At 41.0% G+C, this 23,223-nt stretch overlaps 2 protein-coding genes across 2 annotated transcripts in view; both read left to right on the top strand.

The window, feature by feature from the left end:
- The window catches only part of GNG5 (G protein subunit gamma 5), a 547,759-nt gene that overhangs the window by 162,709 nt on the left and 361,827 nt on the right, over positions 1-23,223 (top strand). The window lies entirely within an intron of this gene.
- Positions 1-23,223, top strand: part of LPAR3 (lysophosphatidic acid receptor 3) — an 82,796-nt gene that overhangs the window by 14,728 nt on the left and 44,845 nt on the right. The window contains exon 2 of the mRNA XM_050806016.1: positions 13,239-13,995. Coding sequence (XP_050661973.1) covers positions 13,260-13,995 — 736 coding nt within the window. The 5' untranslated portion in view covers positions 13,239-13,259. The remainder of the gene's footprint in view (positions 1-13,238; positions 13,996-23,223) is intronic.

Below are 23,223 nucleotides of genomic sequence, written 5' to 3'. Positions count from 1 at the left end.
CTTTATTACAAACAACCCCGGGGTCCTGAAGTCACCATGATTTTATCCTCTATGTTAAAATCCTGGTGTTTAAAGTTGAAACTTTTTTCCTTATGGTGGCCCCACTATCTTCCAACAGCTGAGCTGAGGTAGGTTGAAAATTCATTTGAGAGTGCATACATGCCGCCCTCATGGTGCCTTTCTTCTTGTTTTAGCTCCAAGGCACACTGGGTTCCTGACATGCAAGTGGTAGCTTAGCATGAAAGAGAGGGCGTGAGAGGTGTCAGGGCTTGTGGTGGTTATTTGGGGTCATCCATATAGAGGAAATAATTTAAGCATTAATATTTTTGGTAGAAGAGAATTTAAAGGGAAAAGAAGAGAGGGCTGAGAACTAAGTCTAGAAGTGTCTACTATTCAAGTCTGGTGGAAGAACAGGAGACAGGAATACTGAGGACATTGGGAAAAACCAAGAGAGGCAAGTCACTGAGGCAGCAGGAGGGGAGTTTGAAGAAGGGAATAACTGTTGTCAACTTCCACAGTGAAACCAAAGAAAAAAAGGCTGTAAACAGAAGATTTAGGAATTATTCAATCAAATTGAATATTTAAAAAAAATTTTATGTCAGATTCTGTTTGTGGTTCAAAAATCAGAGAGACAGAAGGATACCAGCCCTGTTCCTAACAAGTTTAGAAGTGAGTTAAGTCAAATATTTAATAAAATATGTTGAATGTCATGTGAGGTCATAAGTATTTCTCAGCCTTTTTTTTTTTTTTCAAGAATACCCTATACTTGGCTTACTTTTTCTATATCATCCTAACATTGTTCAACACAATTGTCATCAGGTTTCCAAATCCCCTTATAACCAACTAACTGAAAGTAACCAACTAACTAACACATGGACTAGAGATTTGTTGTGCATCTACTTACTGCATGCCACTGTACTGGACATGAGGGGCACAATCGTGAGTAAGAAACTGTTCTTTTCCTTAAGAAGCTCATGGTCTGGTGATAAAGGCTGACACGCAGGCAGAGAATGTGTATACAGTGCAACATCAGGGGACTCCCCACCCCACCCCATGGCTGAGAGTCTGAATCTAGTAAATAAAAATCCGCTTTAGGAGCATCAGTGTAATGTGTAAAAATTCCAGTTGTGAAGATTAGAGAGGTTCCAAAGTTGAAGATTGCCTCTGATCGTCCCCAAGCATGTTTGTATTCAGATTGGGAGGAGCAGGTGAAGGAGCAGAGGTTAAGAATGCTACAATGAGATGAGGCTGTGGAATATGGAAGAGCTTATTCCTGAGCCCCCTTCTCTGTGCTCTGAGACCCCAAGCTGCTTTGTCTACTTAGGGACTATGTCTGACTTATGTCCCCAGGGTCTAAAGATCATCTGCTGTGATAGTAGTTCCTCTAAGGCTGCAGGCAACAGAGCTTTTCTGAGAGCAACACTTACCCAGCATCCCCCATGGCTGGCCAGTCACCGGAAACACCACTGTGTAGGATGAACCATCGTGCACACCCAAGTGCAGCTCTGTAGCTACATTTGCATTGCTTTTGCCTTGCATCTGGCTGCAGCGTCCTCTTGGGCTCAGGTTGTCTTTACCTTACCCCTTGCCAGACATCATAAGAAAAGTCTATTGCTTCCTTCTCTGTAGTGTCTAAATTCAAATGTGGCTAATCCTTAGAGTTAAAACGTAAAAAATTAAAATGTAAAAGCATGTATGAAATTTCCATGGTGCACAAGGCCGGAATACAGTTAGAGTTGGAACTGATTCTGATTGACACTGAAGGACATTTGTGAGGGAGACTCCAGTATGCAGTAAACCATGGGTAGATCACTCATTTATTGAATCGCTTACTATCTGCAGAGAAATGTACTAGGGTTTTGGTATTTGTGAGGGACATTGAGGACATCAAAAGAATTGTGCTACTGGTCCATGCCCTTGGGAATGGGATGTATTCGCCTTTCTTTCTCTGAGAGTTGTTTTATTTGTAATTAGGAAATATGTACTACATCATTCTAAAACATTTAAGTAAATCCGTAACATGTATGACTTTTCAAATGGCAGTTTTCATTGTTACTACAATGTACTTTAAAAGACAACTGTAGAGTTCTGCAGAAAAGCAGTGATATAGTCAACCTGGTAACTGGAGTGACGGGGAGGGGATACTATTTACAGAGTGAGGGCAGAGATCGTAGAAACCAACAAGAGATGGTACAGTGTCCCCAAGCTGGAAACAGCAAGGAGTAGTTAACACCTCTCAACCTGAAAGCTAGAGGAGGGAGAAGGGGAGTCTACCCTTCTATAGAGGGATGCTTGACAGTGGTTAACCCAGCCAACCTACAGCAACCTGGAGGGGAGGAGGCAGGAAAAATCAACCTCACTCTCCTCCCACCTTCCAATCTCTTGCTGTGCCTGTCATTGGCAGAAGCTGGAAAGCAAGGAAGCAGTCTCTAAGGGCCAGCCCTGTAGGATACAGGGTAGGGAAGGGAGCTGGAGGATGCATGTGTTGAGATTAGGCACCGCATTCAAATGTGCATTATATTCATTTACATGACCTGGCTACCTTTACTACCAGACAGACATGGGGTAGGAGAGGGAGGCAGGCAGGAGAGGAGGAGTATGAGGTATGAGCCTTCCTCTCCAGTGATGGATGCTGCTTCCTGACCAAGGCATAGCATTCTCAAGGAGCCCCTCTGGCTTGTTTGTTTAGCAGTAACAGTGCTCTTCTGTAGTATCTTTGAAGCTTTGATTAGAAGAACTGTTTCCCACTACAGCTGTAAGCTTTAAAAATATTATTTTCCTTCCTATGTAGAGTTTGAGGATTCAGACAGGCACTAACCTGGGTGTGTATGATCTCCAGAAGCAAGAAGGAGTTGCTGTAGGTCACTGTGAACCTGTTGCTGGCAACAGGATTATTTGGAACAAACCATGTGGAGCAAGAGACTCCTGAGTATCCTTCTTAGGACAGGAGATGGGAGACAGGTCATGAAATGGAGTGAGAAAGGGAATACGGTACCACAGTTGGATTAGGACAGACAATTTAAACCAAAATTTTGTCTGTTGTGAATTTTACAATGTAAAGAAATAGAATTTCCTTTTCATGAGAATTTGCTTTAGTTCATTTTCTGATGCTATAAAACAGAATACCAAAGACTGGGTAATTTATAAAGAAAAGTAATGTATTTCTCAGAGTCTGGAGACAGGGAAGTCTAAGAGCCTGGCACTGGCATCTGGCAAGGGCCATCCCATGGTGGAAGGGTGGAAGGGAAAAGTGAGCATGCGAGACAGAGAGGAAATCTGGCCAAACTCATTCTTTTTAATCAGGAGCCCACTCCTGTGATAACAAATCCACTCTCACAGTAACAGTGTTAATCCATTAATCCGCCTCTTAAAAGTCCTACCTCTCAACACTGCTGCACTGGGGATTAAGTTTCCAGCACATGAACTCTGGGGGACATATTTATACCATAGTGGAAGTCATTGGTATAAACAAGCACTTTGAGATGTCTCAAAATATGTTTTTGCGTATGACAAGGTCCTTTGTATAAGAAGAATATCTCTTTCAGCTATGAATGTTCACACTTTAAAATCTGACATTCTCGGCCAAGCATGATGGCTCACGTCTGTAATCCCAGCACTTTGGGAGGCCAAGACAGGTAGATCATCTGAGATCAGGAGTTTGAGACCAATCTGGCCAACATATGAAACCCCATCTCTGCTAAAAATACAAAACCTAGCCAGGCGTGGTGGCGGGTGCCTGTAGTCCCAGCCACTTAGGAGGCTGAGGCAGGAGAATAGCTTGAACCCGGGAGGCGGAGGTTGCAGTGAGCCGATATTGCACCACTGCACTCCAGCCTGGGTGACAGAGTAAGACTCCATCTTAACAACAACAACAACAACAACAACAACAACAACAACAAAAATTGATATTCTCAACCCCTTCAAACAATAAAGCTACTGAAATGTGATTATACAATGGTCTAAGGATTATTTGCTGTATAACAGACCATGTCCAGTTATATTATGTATAAATAATATTAATTTTAAGCATTTTGATTAGCATATTTTACTTTTCCTGTCCTTTTATGAGTCAAGGGACAAAATGTATTGGTCACCTTTCTAGCCTAATGAGTTAGACAAATATTAAAATTTTATAATATATAAAGCAAACACAAGTAAATATTTGTGTTACGTTTGGATAAACTAAGTCAAGGAATTTGCTGATCACATAAAATTCATCTGTCACCTCTTTTATTTAGTTCAATTCTGTATGTTTTCATGTTTCCTTTCCTGTTTAATGAAGATGCTTAAGACAGTCTTCAGCCATCAGGAACATCAGGGGAACAATATCTTTGATTCTAGTTGTTTATTAAACAAGTCCTAGAGTAGAAGCTGTGTATATATACCAAGGCCTTCTGTAAACCCCACTTGATTGGGAGAGAACAGGAGGTGAGCCCCCTGACGTGCCACAAACTGTCCTCCCTGCCTAAAGGGCTCCGAAACTTGCACTGACACAAGAACCTGCTTATTCTACTAAGCTCAGGCTGCAGTTTTCCCTGCGTGTCACCGTCTCTAAACTGAAGATGACCTGAGATGCTTAAGCTTTGCATTTGTATTAAGTATTTTTCCAAGCACACCCATTGTATGCTTGCCTCTTTGTGGCTTCTCCTCTTGGAACCTCTGCTGACTATGGAGACTTTGTTGCTACATGAAACAGGATCTAGATCAGAGCAACTTTAGGCGTCCGAGTTTAAGATTTGTTCTAAAGAGGCCTGGCGCCATGGCTCATGCCTGTAATGCCAGCACTTTGGGAGGCTGAGGCGGGCAGATCACTTGAGGTCAGGAGTTCTAGACCAATCTGGCCAACATGGTGAAACCCCGTCTCTACTAAAAATACAAGAATTAGCTGAGCGTGGTGGCAGGCGCCTGTAATCCCAGCTACTCCAGAGGCTGAAGCAGGAGAATCACTTGAACCCCGGAGGTGGAGGCTGCAGTGAGCAGAGATCCTGCCGCTGCACTCCAGCTGGGTGACAGAGCAGAGACTTGTCTCAAAAAAAAAAAAAAAAATGTTCAAAAGAAACAGAGTAACCAAACTTTAGCAACGCTAAGGGATTAGCTTTCTCAAGAGAAATGATCTAGAGAATAAAGATACATAAACTGAGTTGTAACCCTACCCTCAACAAGCACCCCTAAAATAAACATATTCGCTTTATCCAAGAATATCAGAGGCATCTCATTCTCAGTTACAGACAATATCTGTTTAAATTTAATCTTGAACAAATTGCCACTCCTCTGTTTATTTTACCATATCAAAGAGTAAAGTAACTGCTCATGAAACATAGGGGCTTTATTTATTTTAAAATTAGTGTTGTAGAGTCAACCACATGCCTCCTCTTTAAAAATTATTTTTAATATTTGTTTATTTACAGAGCAGTCTTCTGTATATGGAAAAATTGAACAGATAGTACAGAGAGTTCCTTTATTATACCCCCTCCCACACACAGTGTCCCTTATTATTAAATCTTACATTACTGTGGTATATTTGTTACAATTAATGAACTGATAGGGATATGTTACTGTTAACTAAAATCTGTACTTTAGATTTCCTTAGTTCTTACCCCTGTCCTTTCGGTGTTCCAGGATCCCACCCAGGATACATATTCTATTTAATCGTTATGTCTCCTTAGGCTCCTCTTGGCTGTGACGATTTTTCAGATTTTCCTTGTTTTTAATGATCTTGGTAGTTTTGAGGAGTACTGGTCAGAAATGTTGTAGAATGTTCCCCAACTGCGATTTATCTGATGTTTTTCTCATGATTAGCCTGGGGTTATGGGTTTTTGAGAGGAAGATCACAGTAAACTGTGATTTACTCTCTCATCTTCATCATGAAGTAACACATCTTATCAAGATTACAGACTAGCAACATGACTTAGCACTGTTGATGTTGACCTTGATCATCTGGCTGAAGTAGTGTTTGTCAAGTTTCTCTGCTGAGACGTCACTAACCCCGCTATCCCCTGCCCCGTTTCCATATTGTGCTCTTTGGAAGGAGGTCCCTATGTACAGCCTACATATAAAGGAGCTATGCTCCCCCTCCTTTACAGTGGAATATCTATATTATTTATTTGGTATTCTTCTGCCTGGGAGATTTGTCTCATCTTTCCATTTATTATTTTATTCAATCATTTATTTATGTCAGTGTGGACTCATGGATGTTTATTTATACTTGGGGTTATAATCTGATACTACTTTATTTTGTTGCTTGGATTGTTCTAGCTTTGGCCATTGGATTCCTTTTTTGAAGTATTATTCAAAGAGGAGTCTTTGTTTCTGGTGTTCATACTAATAGGGAGAGGTCTCTGTTGTGAGACTGTCCTTCAGAATGACCCTGACTGGTCTGCTTAGGTGAGCTGCTTTTCTGGAGGTAGGGAACCCACTCCTTATACCTCTCAGCTTGCAGGACTTGGAGCCAAGTATACCCAGAGGAATGAATGGGTTGTGAAACCCAAACTGGAGAATATACAGAAGCATAAAGTAATAATACTCAATTTGGGTAAAGGTTAGGGGGCATATAGGCATGAGTGCACAAGCATACTTCATTTAATTCTACATTTAAGAAGTATTTACTGAGTGCCTAATGTGTGCTGGGCATTGTTGCAGGCACCATAACAACATACATTGTCTGCCTTCCTAAGCATACCTTCATCAGAAACAAGGAAAATCTGAAAACCTGTCACACCCAAGAGGAGCCTAAGGAGACATAATGACTAAATAGAAGTTGGGGGAGATAGACTGTAACCCAAGTAGATAGTTGAGGTAGGGAGAAATGCTGTGGAGAAAAATAAAGCAGGGTAAATGGCTTAAGGGCAGCAGCAGGTGGAGGCATGGGGTGGTCTTTAGAGAGTGGCAGGGAAGGGATCTCTGAGGAAATGAATCTGAGCAGGAATGAGGTAGAGAAATGAGCCCCCTGGGTAGCTTGGGGAAATGGCTTCTGGGCAGAGGGAATGGCAAGTGCAAAGGCCTTGAAACTAATGGCTAAAATGAACCTCCAGGATTTCATGTGGATTTAAATCTTCCATGCTATCCTGATTTTGCCGTTAACATGAATTATTAAAAGGAATTCAGTGAACAGATGTGATTGCTTACCGAGGATTGGTTGCTAGAGTACCAACTAACCTAACATCCAACTCCCATCTGGATAGGGTTTCCCAAGAGGAGAGGACTGGTCTGCATTTGTGAACCATAGAGAAAGAAGATATGCACAGTATTGACTGACCATGTCTTTGATGTAGCATACTTCTTCCTAGGAGGAAGAAGAGATTGTTATCTCTTCTTGTCTGGTAAGATGTAGCTAGAAATAAAAGCTGCTTGAGTGGTTTTCAAATGTCTTAATTTTCATAATTGTTTCCACATTCTGGGCTGGCTGGACATTTTTTCAGGGAAGCAAGTTTGGAGGAGTCTAAATGAAAGCTTTGCTCATGAAGTTTTCATTTGGATTCCACATATAGACTTTCTAAACCATCATTTTATGAAGTCTTAAATTACTGAAGTTTGAAGTTGTGGTAATTGCTCCAAAGTTTAGCATCTTTTGTTTCTAGGTTAGAACTATCAAACCCTCTAAACCTTTAGTATAAAAACAAACAAACAAAAAACAGCTTGGGATTTGACAGAAGTAAAGTTGAGCAATGCTAACCTCATCCTGAAATTGACCATATTGTATCCTACTTACCATAAAAGTTGAAAACATATTTTCAGAAAAGTGTCTTTTCTACCCTTCTTAGGGTTATTTAAGAAAAAAAAAAGAAAAGGCCAAAGGCTATTTAGAATGCCCTCTGTTTTTTATAGTATGGGGCAGTCTTTTAATGTGATTTGATCAGATCATTCTATTTTGGTAATTCTATAACTCTTGTAAGTATAAATATAGTCCTTGGTTCTGTCTAGCGTTTCACATGCCTGTGGAGAGAAAGTATAGTGTTGCAGATAAGAATGAAGGCTGTAGAATGAGGCTGCCTGAATGGAATCCAGGGTCTCCCACTCCTAGTTGTGTGACCTTAAGCAAGGGTGCTTCAGTTTTCTCAAACACATAATGGGTGTAATAATAGTATCTACATCTTTGTTAGAAGGATACCATGAGATAATCCATGTAAAATGCTTAGTTCAGCACCTGCCACCGATAAGCACTCAAATATTAATAATGAAAAATAGTAATAATAAAGTAGAGATATTATGTACCTGAAAACACTTAGTTAATAGGCAACAGAGCTCGCTAATTGTCATATTTAGTGATTGATGTATAGGTCAGCAAAGGCATTTCACAGAACCTTTTCATTTTAGACGTGGAAAAAGATAGTGTAGGACAGAGATTCATTCATTCATTCAATAAATACTGATCTCGTAGATATGAGCATAATAGGCAGGTTCCCTGCTCTGCTGGAGTGGAACGGTCTAGGGGTGGGAGATGGACAATAAATTCTTAAACACAAAAGAAAATACTGGGTCACAAGCAACTGGGTAGCTCTGATGGAGGTAAACAAGGGCGCTCTGAGAATGAGAGCTATGGAGCTATCTTGAATTGGTCAGAAAAGTATCTTTGCGGAGGGGACATTTAGGCTAGGACTGAAGTAACTGATTAATTTGTTGAAAATCACAGAATCATGTTTTAAAGGTTAAGGGAGGCCAAGAGATAATAATAAATCAGTCATTTGTTATAAGCTTGCTAAAAGTTTTTGGTAATTTCTAGCTAAGACAAGATGGTAATCTGTAGATGATATGTGCTGGGGAGATCTGTGGTGATGGCATTAGGAAATATTTTATAGGAGAATTGGTGAAAGCTACATCCTGGTATGGTCAGGGTTTAGCAAGTCAAGATTTGGTTATGTGAAGATTAAGTAGAAAACTATTTTATTTTTGTTGTCAGTGAAAAACCCTAAAGTGTTCTGGGCTCGTAAGAATAAACTGAACATATGCAAATCTTTGAGGCTTTTCCTTTGAACATTAATTTTCATTTTTCTTTCTTTTTTTTTTTTTTGAGACGGAGTCTCGCTCTGTCGCCCAGGCTGGAGTGCAGTGGCGCGATCTCGGCTCACTGCAAGCTCCGCCCCCCGGGTTCATGCCATTCTCCTGCCTCAGCCTCCCGAGTAGCTGGGACTACAGGCGCCCACAACCGCGCCCGGCTAATTTTTTGTATTTTTAGTAGAGACGGGGTTTCACCGTGGTCTCGATCTCCTGACCTTGTGATCCGCCCGCCTCGGCCTCCCAAAGTGCTGGGATTACAGGCGTGAGCCACCGCGCCCGGCCTAATTTTCATTTTTCAAAGCTATAATTGTAGAAGGAAGATAGAATACATTAAGTAGAATATATGCTCCTAATTAAAAGTCTTGATTTACTTATTACAGAAAATGTGGTAAGAATTTTTTTAAAATGACTTGCAGTTCCACCATTCTTAACTATTTACATTTCGAGATTTTTTCATTATCTTTTTCTATATAGTCAACACACATACATTTTTGTTACGTGTATTGTGTAGTAAAGTAATGGCATGGGCTTTTTCTTGTATTACCACAACTTCATAATGGGTATGTTTTCGTGGACTGTATAGTATTCCATCCTGTGGAATCTTTTTCACCAATTTCCTATATGAAGTTTTTTTGTCTCATTGCCTGTTTCTCTCAAAAGTAGGATCTGGAGCCAGGGTACAGTGCTCCTTAGTGGGAGTTCTGGCTAATCATAGTTTTTCTGTGATATCTCAGCTTTGTAAGACAAAATTGCTTTGCAGTCTCAGGGCAATTTTCACTAAAAACATGTCTTAAACTGTTTTGGTTTTGACAAGGGACAGTTGAATTTGAAGATTTTTGAAGTGAAAATCATTGAGGTTTTAGTGGTTGATATAATTAAAAATTTGACCACATGTAAGAAATAAAACTAAAATTGTAAGATCCTTCAAAATAAAATTAGGAAAATTTGAGCAGTATTTTTGTAGTGTCTTAATTCCACTGTCTTTGTGACATATTCATCTTTATATTTCTAATAAATTAGTCAAAGATAATATAACTTTTAAATTAGAAATATGTATGTAACATAGTAACATGTAGCAAAGTAAAAACATACATTACTTTTAATTAGAAAAGACACATAATAATTGTATTATTAAAATTTCGCATGTGGTGTCTTAGTCTATTCCTGTTGCAATAAAAATACTTTAGGTAATTAATAAATAACAGAGATTTATTGCTCAGTATTCTGGAAGATAGGAGGTCCAAGATCAAAGCATCAGCAGATTTGGTGTCTGGTGAGGGCCTGGTCTCTCATTCCAGAAGGAGGCAAATGCTGTGTCCTTGAATGGTAGTGTGGCAAAAAGGGTCTCACGAGTTCCCTCAGGCCTCTAATAAGGGCACTAATCTCATTCACTTCCCAATTACTATCTATTAATAACTAATTATATTATATATCATAACTATTAATTATAGATTATATAATATATGACATATAATTATATATTATAACTATTATTATATATGATTTTATGTAATATACAATATATCATTATATATTATAATTATTATATATGATTATATAATATACAATATAATATGTAATTGTATAATTGTTATATATGATAATATATAATATATAATATAATACATCATTATATCATTATATATTATAATTAATTACTATATATTATTATATAATATATAATTATAATTATATAACATAATGTTATATTTATTATACTATATATCTATTAATACCTAATAACTATTAATGTCACTGCAGTTGGGGTTAGGTATCAACATGAATTTTGGAGGCACACAAACATTCAGACCATAGCAAGTGGTTCTCGGATTGTCTTGAATTTCTGTATACTTTCAACATGGTTGAAAGCTGTATTTCTCTTTAAATATTTAAATTGTATTTCACTAGATTAACACCTTGTATTTAACGCTCATATGCTGCTGGTAAAATTAAAAATACAATCTCTCAGGCTGGGTGTGGTGGCTTATGCTCATAATCTCAGCACTTTGGGAGGCCGAGGTGGGCGGATCACCTGAGATCAGGAGTTCGAGACTAGCCTGGCTAACATGGTGAAACCCCATCTCTACTAAAAACACAAAAATTAGCCGGGCACATTGGCACACACTTGTAGTCCCAGCTCCTCAGGAGGCTGAGGCAGGAGAATTGCTTGAACCCGGGAGGCAGAGGTTGCAGTGAGCTGAGATTATACCACTGCACTCCAGCCTGGGTAACAGAGCGAGACTCCGTCTTGGAAAAAAAAAAATACTATCTCTCTGAAGTGCAGTTTGACAAGATATATCAGAAGCCCTTAAATAGATTTATATCCTTTACTTCAATTTGAAATCTATGGGTTATTCCTAAAGAAACAGTTGTCTAGGTATATAAAGATTAATGCATAAGAATGCAGCCTTGCTTATAAAAGTGAAATACAGGAAGCAACCCTAATGTCCAGTATTTAGGATTAGTTAAATAAGGTGTGGCCTATTCACATAATAGAATATTTTGAAGCTATTAAAATTGTACTGTCTGTATTTTTAATTTGGGAAAATTATGATATAGTATAAATATGTGCTATATGAATTTATTTGATATTTACAGTTAAATATTGGTGACTGTCTGCCAAAGAGAGTAATTTTTATTTCATCATTATGAAAATTGAGTCTTCCTTTCTTGTAATTGAAAGATACTGGAACCATTTGTCTCTTGAGACTACTCCCAGTTTTTTTTTTTTAAGCATATAAAATGATATTTGCCTCCCATTTGCTATGGCCGAAAAGCAATATCTAATTTTTATGTAAAAGTATCATTATACCATTAAAATATAAGTTTAAAAGAAGACTGAGATACATTTCTATTTTGTACTACTTAATATTGTTATCTGGTCTTCTTGATTCTGGTTGTGGTATCAGGTTTCAGAATTTTCAGGAACTTTAAAATCTGGGGACTTCTACTAAGCTTTTACTGTCACAGCTCCCAGAGGGCTGCTCAGTCCCTCTGCCGACTAAATCTCTGGTTCTCCAGGGAGTAAGCTGCAGCCTCATTCTCAGTGAGGGAGCAGATGGTCATTCTTCCCAGAAGCTAGAACCCTGACGAAGCCCAGTCTTCTTCCGTAGGACCGTTTATGGCTGTGACCAGACCACTGTGAGGCAGAACACGTGGTTTTCCCCACCACGTGTAGACAGATGGGCATCCGTGGGGCCTCCACCCAGTCCTTCCTTGGCCAGGATCCCTCACTTTTGGGATTCAAGAGATCTTTTACTGAGAGGATTAGTGTCTTCCCTATCTGCCTGATGTCCCAGATTGGGGTCTTCATTCAGACAAGTGTCCCAAGGACATGTCCTCACTTAATGGATTATGTTCTCACATCCACATTGAGTTGGAGATCTGCCCCAATTCCAAATCTCAGTCTTGCCTGTGGAAGCCTGATCCTCCACCACCTGCCGTGTTGAGGAATACTGGAAAATCCAGTGAGCAAGTTCACATTGGTACAGTTTGGGTTAGGAGACTATAAGGAAGAAGTGAACAAAAGGTAAGGAAGGGGGGTACTGGGACCAAAGTCTCCATCCCTGCATCATATAGCTAATACGTGAATATCAGAGTTGTTTCTTGAAACTGAAAGATGGCAAAAGGAGGATCAGGAGTGGAGTCAGAAGTTGTAGAAAATTGGTCTTTTGGGGAATCTATTTGGTTATGTGAATGGTAATTCAACTCCTATTATCTTGGGAAGAATGTACCTGGAATTACCAATCTGCCATTGATTAATGAACATATCCATAAATAACTAATGAACTGGGAGCCAGGAGAAGGCATTAATGTAATGTGTTGTCATTGTTACCAGTGCAGAGTGGATATTACAGGGCTTAGCACATTTGCCCTGTTGATGCCTCCATGATCATTCGTTCATTCATTCATTCAGCCAGCCAGCCAACCCATCAATAATTACCCGCCATGAGGCAGACAAAGCAACTGAATCCTAGGGTTATAATGGTGAACAAAATAGAGATATGCCATCCTAACCTGAACTGCCTAGTCTGGAAAACAAACAATTAAAATGTGAGCTAAATGCTGTGGTAGGAGGTCAGGGGCTATGTCCTGGAGCAAAGGACATTTGCACTGAGACCTGACACTTCAGGTCTTCAACTCCCTTGATGGGAGTTAGCCAGAAGGGGCTTAGAAATAGCAATTGATGGTTTAGTGACTGATTTTACAAATGATATTTGTTTCTTCTTTAAATTTCTTTCTAGGATGTTCACTTCTTCTCCACAATGAATGAGTGTCACTATGATAAGCACATGGACTTTTTTTATAATAGGAGCAACACTGATACTGTCGATGACTGGACAGGAACAAAGCTTGTGATTGTTTTGTGTGTGGGGTCGTTTTTCTGCCTGTTTATTTTTTTTTCTAATTCTCTGGTCATTGCGGCAGTGATCAAAAACAGAAAGTTTCATTTCCCCTTCTACTACCTGTTGGCTAATTTAGCTGCTGCAGATTTCTTCGCTGGAATTGCCTATGTATTCCTGATGTTTAACACAGGCCCAGTTTCAAAAACTTTGACTGTCAACCGCTGGTTTCTCCGCCAGGGGCTTCTGGACACTAGCTTGACTGCTTCCTTGACCAACTTGCTGGTTATTGCCGTGGAGAGGCACGTGTCGATCATGAGGATGCGGGTCCATAGCAACCTGACCAAAAAGAGGGTGACGCTGCTCATTTTGCTTGTCTGGGCCATCGCCATTTTTATGGGGTCGGTCCCCACACTGGGCTGGAATTGCCTCTGCAACATCTCTGCCTGCTCTTCCCTGGCCCCCATTTACAGCAGGAGTTACCTTGTTTTCTGGACAGTGTCCAACCTCATGGCCTTCTTCATCATGGTTGTGGTATACCTGCGGATCTACATGTATGTCAAGAGGAAAACCAATGTCTTGTCTCCACATACAAGTGGGTCCATCAGCCGCCGGAGGACACCGGTGAAGCTAATGAAGACGGTGATGACTGTCTTAGGTGGGTAAGAAAAAGCCATCATTCCCATTCATTCAGCAAATCTTTACTGAGCATCTACGGTGTACCAGGCACTTACTAGGCAGTAAGAATGCAGCAGTGAACAAGAGCGGACATAAATCGCCACCCACCTGGAGCTTACACTCTAATAAGGAAAGACAAAATAAGTATTCTAATGGGGGTAAACAAAATAAGTAAAATAAGATGAGTCTCCTATGGAAAAATGAATCAGGGAAGGAAGGAAAACTAAAGCAGGGAAGGGAGCTGAGGAGTGCTAAGCTAAGCAGGTATCATTTGCACTTTAAAAAAGTGTGGTGAGTGATGCCTGGAAGATGGCTTTTGAGCAGAGGTGTGAAGGCAGTCAGGGGGTGAACCATACTGGTGTCTGGGGAAGAGTGTTCCAGGTGGGAGAAGCAGTAGGCACAGGAGCCCTGACCAGCAAGGAAGCCACTGTGGCTGCATGGATCAAGCAGGGGGAGTAGGAGAAGATGAGATCAGGGAGCTGGTGAGGTAGGGGGTGGACTACTCAGATAATGTAGGGTCACGTGGTTATAAGGACTTAAGCTTTTCATTTTTTTTCTTTTTTCTTTTTTTTGCCAGAGCCTTACTCACTCTGTCACCCAGGCTGGAGTGCAGTGGCGCCATCTCAGCTCACTGCAACCTCCACCTTCCGGGTTCAAGCGATTCTCCTGCCTCAGCCTCCCAAGTAGCTGGGATTACAGGCAGCGCACCATCATGCCCGGCTAAATTTTGTATTTTTAGTAGAGATGGGGTTTCTCCATGTTGGCCGGGCTGGTCTCAAGTGAGATGAGAAGCTATGGGAAGGTTTTAAACGAGGGAGTGACATGATCTGACTTATATTTTAATGGTATCTCCCTGGCTACTGTTTTAAGAAACTGCTATAGTGAGGCAATAGCAAAAACAGGAAAACTGTTTAACCTACTTATGCCTGGTGTTCCATTATTGGAATGCTAAGCTTGTGGGAGTTATTTATATCCTACTGCTCAAAGTCATTGCCAAGTTCTGATTTTTCACACAAAAAAATTTGCAACCTCTGGCATAAATGGGTTAATAGAGGATTTCAGTACTGGAAGAGATCACCATTGCCAGATGGTAGTTGAAGGTGATGGTCAGATTCTGTTTTTTTGTTTTTTGTTTGAGACAGGGCCTGGCTCTGTCATCCAGGCTATAGTGCGGTGGCACGATCTCAACTCCCTGCAACCTCTGCTTCCTGGCCTCAAGTGATCCTTCTACCTCAGCCTCCCAAGTAGCTGGGATTACAGGCCTGTGCCACCAGGCCCGGCTAATTTTTGTAATTTTTGTAGAGACAGGGTTTCACCATGTTGCCTAGGCTAGTGTCGAACTCCTGAGCTCAAGCCATCCGCCTGCCTCAGCCTCCCACAGTGCTGGGATTACAGGTGTGAGCCACCGCACCTGGCCAGATTCTGGATATTTTTTAAAGGATTTACTGATGGGTAAGGTAGAAGGGAAGATGAGAGGTGGAGGAGAAGATGAGGAATGGCATTAACCAAGATGAGGAAGACTGAAGAGGAGGAGGTTTTGGGGGAAGATCAGGAGTTTGGTTTTGGACAAGCTAAATTTAGGAACCTATTAGACATCCAAGGGGTGTGGCAATTTTATTGAGTGGACAGTTGGATGTATGACTCAGGAATTCAAGATTTAGGTCTGGGCTGGAGACGTACATTTGAGAGTCCTGGGGGGAAAGTGGTATTTTAAATCACAGGATTGCATGAGCTCACCGTGAATGTGAATGTGGATATGAAGGAGAGGAGGACCAAGGATGGAGCCATAGGGCAGGCCCTCCAGTGTAAGGAGGTCAGGAGGTAAGGGGCAGCCAGCAAAGGAGCCCTAGAAGAGGTGGAAACCCCAGGAGACTGTGGGGAACTAGAAGCAAGAGAAGAAGGCAATTGAGGAGAGGAAGCATTAGCAGTGTACTGACACTGAGTGTACCTCTGAGAGGTGGCGTAAGACCAGGTGTTGCTGGCCTTACTAAAGTGGTGGACTTGTGCTGATCTTGAGATCATCAAATTTGGTATAGCCAAGAGCCTGATTGGAGTAAAATTAAGAAAGAAAGAGCCTGGGCAACATGGTGAAACCCTATCTCTACAAAAAATACTAAAATTAGCTGGCCATGGTGGTGCGTGCCTGTAGTCCCAGCTACTTGGGGAGCTGAGGTGGGAGAATCGCTTGAACCCGGGAGGCTGAGGTTGAATGAGCTGTAATCGCACCATTGCACTCCAACCTGAACAACAGAGCAACAGCCTGTCTTTAAGACAAACAAAAACAAAACCAAAAAAAGAAAAGAAAAAAAAAAGGAGGAGAGAAAGGCTGTGAGCCCTGTACCAAGAAGACATGTGGTTTCGTAGAATTTTCCCTTTGTTTTATTTTTTCTGAAGTAGGGGGCTATTGCCCCACCTCCCCAGTTCTGATTCTGGGTTACAGGTAGAATTTGTAATGCGCGGGCAAGCGAGAACTTCTGTGGTTTCACAGACCTTGTCTTGTAAGGCATAGAGGGCATTTCTCACTGTGTGTGTGGCTGCAGCCATGGGGACTGTTGCTGAGAGAGGTTCGGGAGTACATTTCTGTCTCTGCTCCTTATAAGAAGGAATTATAAAACGAATTATCAGGTGGCAGTTCATAGTGGAGGATACAGAGTGTGTGTGGCGTAGTATATAAACCTTCACGGTGCCTCTAGGTCCTGAAACTGCTGGTAAGATTTGGAGGTCAGCAGACACAGAGTGTGATTGTTAAAATAATTTCAAACTGAGGATTTATTTAACAAATATTTATATAGTGCTTAATATGTGCCATGCATTGTCCTAAGTGGTTTTACAAACATTAACTTATTTAATTCTCATGGAAACCCTGTGAGATAGGTGCTACTATTATACCCGTTTACCAGATGGAAAAACTGAGAGTTTAAGCAGTGTGTCCGGTCTCTCAGCTGTTAACCAACTCACTGTGCAGCTGGCTTCCAGAGTTCACATGTTTACCACCATGCTCTGTGGCTACTTTTGGTTTATTTGGACTTCTTACTGCTCATCTTTTTGTCCTGTTTTCTGCTTTAACACCGTTGACACTTTGGTAAGAAAATGGACAAGACCAAGAAAGAGAGGGTTCACATTATTCGGCATTTCCACTCGAGCTGGAGAAGATACTGATGTTTTTGATAAAGAATGGACTTTGGTATTTACAGATAGTGTCAATGAACTGTGCTGCTGTTCTTGCTTAACTTGTAGGCATAATCATTTGCTTGGCTATGTGTCTTGAGAAATTACCTGCCTGCTTAAAGAGAAAACTTTCTTTTCTCATCATATTATAATATAGTACACAGCATGACAGAGACAAGGATTCCAAAACCCTAGGTGAAGAGAACAGGACCCTTTGTGAGATAGTCGTGGTTACTGGCTCCAGTTTTGTATGTAATTTTGTCTGCAACAGACATGGAAGGGGTTAAAAGAAAGGAGCTGGGAGGTTTTGGCAGGTGTGGTATTGGCTAAGAGAAAAACCAGAATCAACAATGAAATTTCCAGGTAGGATAAGAGAAGTCGTGCGATTGAGATAAGACAACATTGGAGAATTGGTTAATGGAAGGAAGACAGTTTGGTGTCAAGGACCTCAGAAGTTCCTTAATGGTAAGACGGAGGAACCTGGTGGAAGACAGGAAGTTCAGGGACAAGGGAAATGAAACTCAAGAGCTAGGTGGTGTAAGGCTTAAGCCTTCTAGCTCCTGATTTCTCTGGATAACAGAAAGATTTGGGTTTTAGCCCCAATTCTTTCATTTTCTACAAGGATGATCTGCAGCACATCGGCTCATCTTTTCTTGGTTACATTCCCTCATCAGGTGGCATAGACCATCTTGAAGTTCTTTACAAGTTACGAAGTTCAGTTATCCTTTATAACAGTTAGTAACCAAAGGTGGGAATGAAAAGGAAGAGCAGAGGGAGAGAGAGGGAGAGATTGAGAGAGAGAATATGAATCTTGTGGGGCAACAGCAAACACAGTTCTGTGGATCCAAGCACAGAGCCTCTTTCCTTGACAGCAGCACCTACCACAGTATCTTTCTAGGGAGAAAGCCCCCAGTTCCCTATCTACTACATGTAAGAATTCAATTGCCTAAAACAAGCATCTCCCAAATGATAGTTAGTATATTAGAAAAATCAACAGTGCTGGCATTAACCATCATATAATCACTGGTTCTGATTATGTGGAGATGAATAGCTTAATACTCATGTCTTTAATAATTGCAGGATTAAATGTCTTTATGATAAAATGTTAAACCTTTCCATTTACTCCTGGATACATATTTTGTAGGAAAGGTTCATTTAAGATTAAATCCGTCCGGGTGTGGTGGCTCACGCCTGTAATCTCAGCAGTTTGGGAGGCCAAGGCGGGTGGATCACTTGAGGTCACTTGAGGTCAGGAGTTTGAGACCATCCTGGCCAAAATGATGAAGCCCCATCTCAACTAAAAGTACAAAAATTAGCTGGGTGTATTGGTTAGCTACTCAGGAAGCTGAGGCAGGAGAATTGGTTGAACCCAGGAGGCAGAGGTTGCAGTGAGCCGAGATGGCGCCCTGCCCCACCAGCCTGGGTGGCAGAGTGAGACTCTGTATCAAAATAAATAAATAAATAAATAAATAATCCCAAAATTTCTTCCAAACACTCTTCTTTTACATATTAGAAAGTCAGTATCTAAGTACATTTTAACTGTCTGTTAAACAGTATCTAAGAGGCACATGGTTGCGTGAATTCAGTGAGCTTAATCTTATTTCAGAAGAGGAAAGGATGGACGGGGGCTGTTGAATGTGGAGATGGCTTCTTAGCGGGCTCAGATGCAATCTGGAAGGATAGAAGGGATTTGCATGGGCTGGAGGAAGAGACATTCTAAGAGGGAGAAATGGTATACTCGGAAGTGTGATGGTAGAAACATTTAAAGCTTGTGCATTAACATGAGGAAGTTCCCACAGAGCACAAATACTTTGCGGTGGCGCAGTGGAAAATAGCTCACCTGTGAACCAGCGAAGTTTAGTTGGTTATCTTCTTTGGAAGGAGAATAGATCAGATGACCTTTGTGTTCCTTTCCAGCTTTAGGATTTTGGTTGAACACAGAAGCTAACAGCATGGGGATTCAGACTCTTTCCTTGAGCGTAGTGGTGGTAGTAATGATGGTGATGTGAGTTTTCAATCTGTGTGTGCATGATTGGAAAGGCATCTAGGCATCATGTTCTCCTTTCAGCAGCCCTGAGGCAAAATGCTTGCTCACTTCTAGGTTAGAGTGTGTGATGGGGCCCTTTATGTGAAAAAAGTTGCTTATTGAATGTTCTCGTTGAAAAGACATTGGAGACATATGATCCTGCTTTCCAAAGAGCGCCAAGGCCCTGCCTAAGAAAGGGTTTTGAAATCTTACTTGTCAACAAGCCTAATCAGCTACGGCAACTAAACACACAAGAAACCCCATATGGAAACGTCTCATTTATTGTCAAACAACACACCATGTGAACTGTGCTCACAGAAATGTGTTGTTGTTTCCAGAAAATGGGCTGGACTTTCCTCTATTTTGCAGTGTCTTAAAATACAAGAGAAAAGAAAGAGTGAAGGGATTTGCAAACCATTCTTTTGAAGGCTTCCATGAACCTTCCTGTCTTTTAGTGATGGTTTTCAAACTGTAAGTTTTGATGCACTGATGAGATCGTAAGCAACATTTTTTAAAATGACATAAAAAGAAGAGAAAATGTCAGAGTGTGTTGCTTTTAACAGGTGTCAGTGTTGTTTTATAACCTTTCTTTGTGTGCCTGTGTGTGTGCTGGGTTGTGATATAAAATGTATTTCCTATCATGAGTTATTGTCAAGAACGTTTGGAAAACCATGAGGGTGAAGGTTTCTTTTTCTGCCAGAAATCACTGAACTCTTTTAAAATATGAAACATTATCATTGTTAGGGGACTTAGAACAGGGACTTAGGGCTTGGGGTAATTAAAACAGGGAGCTGGTTGTTTTTCTTCTCACTTCTTCCTCCCTCCTCTCCACTTAGAATGATGCTAAATCTTCCTCTTCTTCTCTTAGGGGAGAGAGGAAGAAGGCAAAGTAGCAGTAAGCAAAGAAACAATAGCTCAAGTTCTCATGCTAGGAGAAAATAGGTGAAAATTAAGTACCATAAAGAGCCTTGGTAGAGTGCTAATAATAATCACACATGATGTTTCTGCAGTACTGTGTCTTTTTCAGTTTTAATACACTGTTCTCTTTGATCTCGTGGAAATCCTGCCAAGCAAGTGGTTAAGGTATTATTATCTGATTTTCCTGCAACTCCCCTGGATGTATCCTATACTCAAGCTATAATGAATTATTTGTGCTTCCCCCATTTTGACTCTAAACCTTTGCAGATGTTGAGATACCTTTCCCCTAGTTCTGCCTGGGAAACTCCCATTCATCTTGAAAGACCTAACTCAAAGGTCTATCTTCTTTGAATCTCCCTTTGCCCTGTTGGAGTAAATCTGATTACTGCCTCCCTTGGGCCGCCTGTCAGTCTTGTCCATACAACAATCAATGTACTTAATTGTTTACATGCCTTTATTTTGCACTAGAGTATACACCCTTTGAAGTCAGGGACTGTACCTTATTTATCTGTCTTTACATATCTAACAGCGAGTACTCTCAGCTAGCACCCTATCTGGCACACACTTGTTGAGAGGTACTACAATGAATAAATGAGGAAATTGAGGCTGAGGGGAAAGTAAGTGGCTTTTCAAATGCTGGAGCTAAAAGCAGAACCCAGGTTTCCTCACTTCCATCTTCGCCTTAGATGGGCTCTGGCTGAGACATGCCTGTGAGGTAGACAAGGGCAGGGGAATAGGCGAGAATCATGTTCTTTGTTTTTTTTTCTGAGACGGTCTCACCCTGTCGCCCAGGCTGGAGTTTCAGGGGTGTGATCTCAGCTCACTGCAACCTCCACCTCCTGCGTTCAAGTGATTCTTGTGCCTCAGCCTCCTGAATAGTTGGGATTATAGGCATGTGGCACCATGCCCAGCTACTTTTCTTATGTTTTTAGTAGAGATAGGGTTTCACCATGTTGCCCAGGCTGGTCTCAAACTCCTGGCCTCAAGTGATCTGCCCACCTCGGCCTCCCAAAGTGCTGGGATTGCAGGCATGAACCACCATGGCCGGCCCTTGTTTTATTTTATAATTTTGTAATATGAGAAACTGAGGTCTCTGAAGGTTAAGTGATAGTATTATCTTGAGAAGGAGGAAATAAATGAGCATTTTTTGAATGCTTATGATGAGGTCAGCGTGTTCCATGCTTTTAGGATTTTATTTCACTTAACCCTCATAACAACTCTATGCAGATCTGTTTTTAAGACAAGGAAATTCAAGTGGACTTAGCCTCTTGCCCACAGACACATATTGATAAAATTATTAATAGTTAATATTCGTTGTGGGGTGTACTAATATTTATATGTTTTATTTCATTTAGTATTCATGACAACCCTGAGGGAAGTTCTGTTATTACCAGATGAGGAAACTGAGGCCCGAAAAGGTTCAATGTCTTGGTTGAGGTTAGTAGCAGAGCTGAGATTCCAACCCCAGGAGATTGGCTCCATACTCTACTCTTCAGAGTCAGTTAATAGCCTCTTGGAAGTGAGGGACTGGAACGATGTGGACCCAAGTCATGAGGTTTATAACTTGTATCTCCCTTTGTTTCTATAAAGTTTATTTCTATAAAGTCACATGCTCTGTCAACATTTAGCTCGCCCTTGATCCAAATGTTTTGCAGCATGCTATTGACAGCTATGAAAACATCTCCTGGAAAATGACAGCTCTATACTCTTCAAACTTTATGCTTATTAAAATCCTTGGTAAGAGTAGGGGCTTTGGAGTCGGGGGGAACTGGATTTAAATCCTAGCTTTGTCAATTCCAAGTTGTGTGACCTTGAGCAATTCATCTAACCTGTCTGTGCCTTAGTTTTTTCATCTGTAAGAAAGGGATAATAGTATCTTTGGCATGGTGAGGTTTTGGGGATTCAATGAGATAATGCACATAAAGCACCTAGCATAATGTTTGGTACATAGTAAGTACTGAATAAGTATTAGCTATTCTTCGACCTCAGTTTGACTCTAAAGAGCCATACCCTGTATTCAAGCAGAATGCCCTTTTATGTCCAGTTCTATCAGCAAGTAACTTGGACACAGGGACTAGAAGCCTACTGTTGGTGCCATCATGATGGAAGATTTTATAAAATGGACAAGTAGCCAGGAGGAAGCTGACTGGGTGTGCTTTGCAGAGGCTGCCTTGACAGATGGCAAATGGTACCAGCTCTGTTACTGGAAACCCAGGACAGTCTGAACACATGGTCACCACAGAACTGAAAAGCTCTGTGCTTGCATTGCTAGTCCCTATAAACCACCCTCTCCCCCATGAAATTCTGTTAATGATTCCTGCCTCTGACAGATGATCTTTCCATTAATAATTCATTTCACTTTTGCGACATTTATGAATAAAACATTATAAATGAGACCCTGGCCACCAAGCATTAGCTTGACAAGAGTCCTGTGATACAGCACCAACATCTTGTGTATAGAGCTCTATTATAGGATGGTCCTCATAAGAAACTGTCCCCCTCTTGCTGACAAATCCTTCTAGAGTAGCTAGTTCATCAGCTGCTATTGTCACCTTTGCTAGGACTGGAAAGTTTGCCCTGTGACTGAAAAGACTTGGGACCAAAACACAGGCCTTTTTATACTGTTCATAAGCTGCATCAATGAACTGTCCTTACTCCATTAAAAGAGAGAGAGAGAGAAAGAAAACAGTACATTTGCCTAATTTCGTGAGGAATTCTGAAACATTTGTTTTCAGCTTCTGTGGCCTTGTAGTTGCTTCTGCAACACAGAAGCCTGCTTTCAATGTTTACTGCCTGCATGCCTTAGTAATCAAATATCTGTTAAAAAAAAAAAAAAAAAACAGTTAAAGCTTTGCCTTAAGAAATGCTGAGTGAAATGAACAGATTGTTGGCACACAGGAGCTCTCTTGTTGCTGTGCAGAGAGTCATATCAGACGGAGAATGGTTCTTTTCAGAGTATCCAGGCACCAGTACTCAGTTCATTGAGTCCGGGGTGTTCATACTTTTGTCTTGAAATGGCGAGTCCCAGGAGCACCTTTGTCACAGATGATTTTCCTGTGTGCGTCATGGCATTGCTACAGAGGCCTATTGGAGGGA

This window comes from Macaca thibetana, chromosome 1, assembly GCF_024542745.1.
Source record: "Macaca thibetana thibetana isolate TM-01 chromosome 1, ASM2454274v1, whole genome shotgun sequence".
Classification (NCBI taxonomy): domain Eukaryota; kingdom Metazoa; phylum Chordata; class Mammalia; order Primates; family Cercopithecidae; genus Macaca; species Macaca thibetana.
Note: the sequence above shows the minus strand (reverse complement) of the source record. Positions and strands in the feature narration are given on the sequence as shown.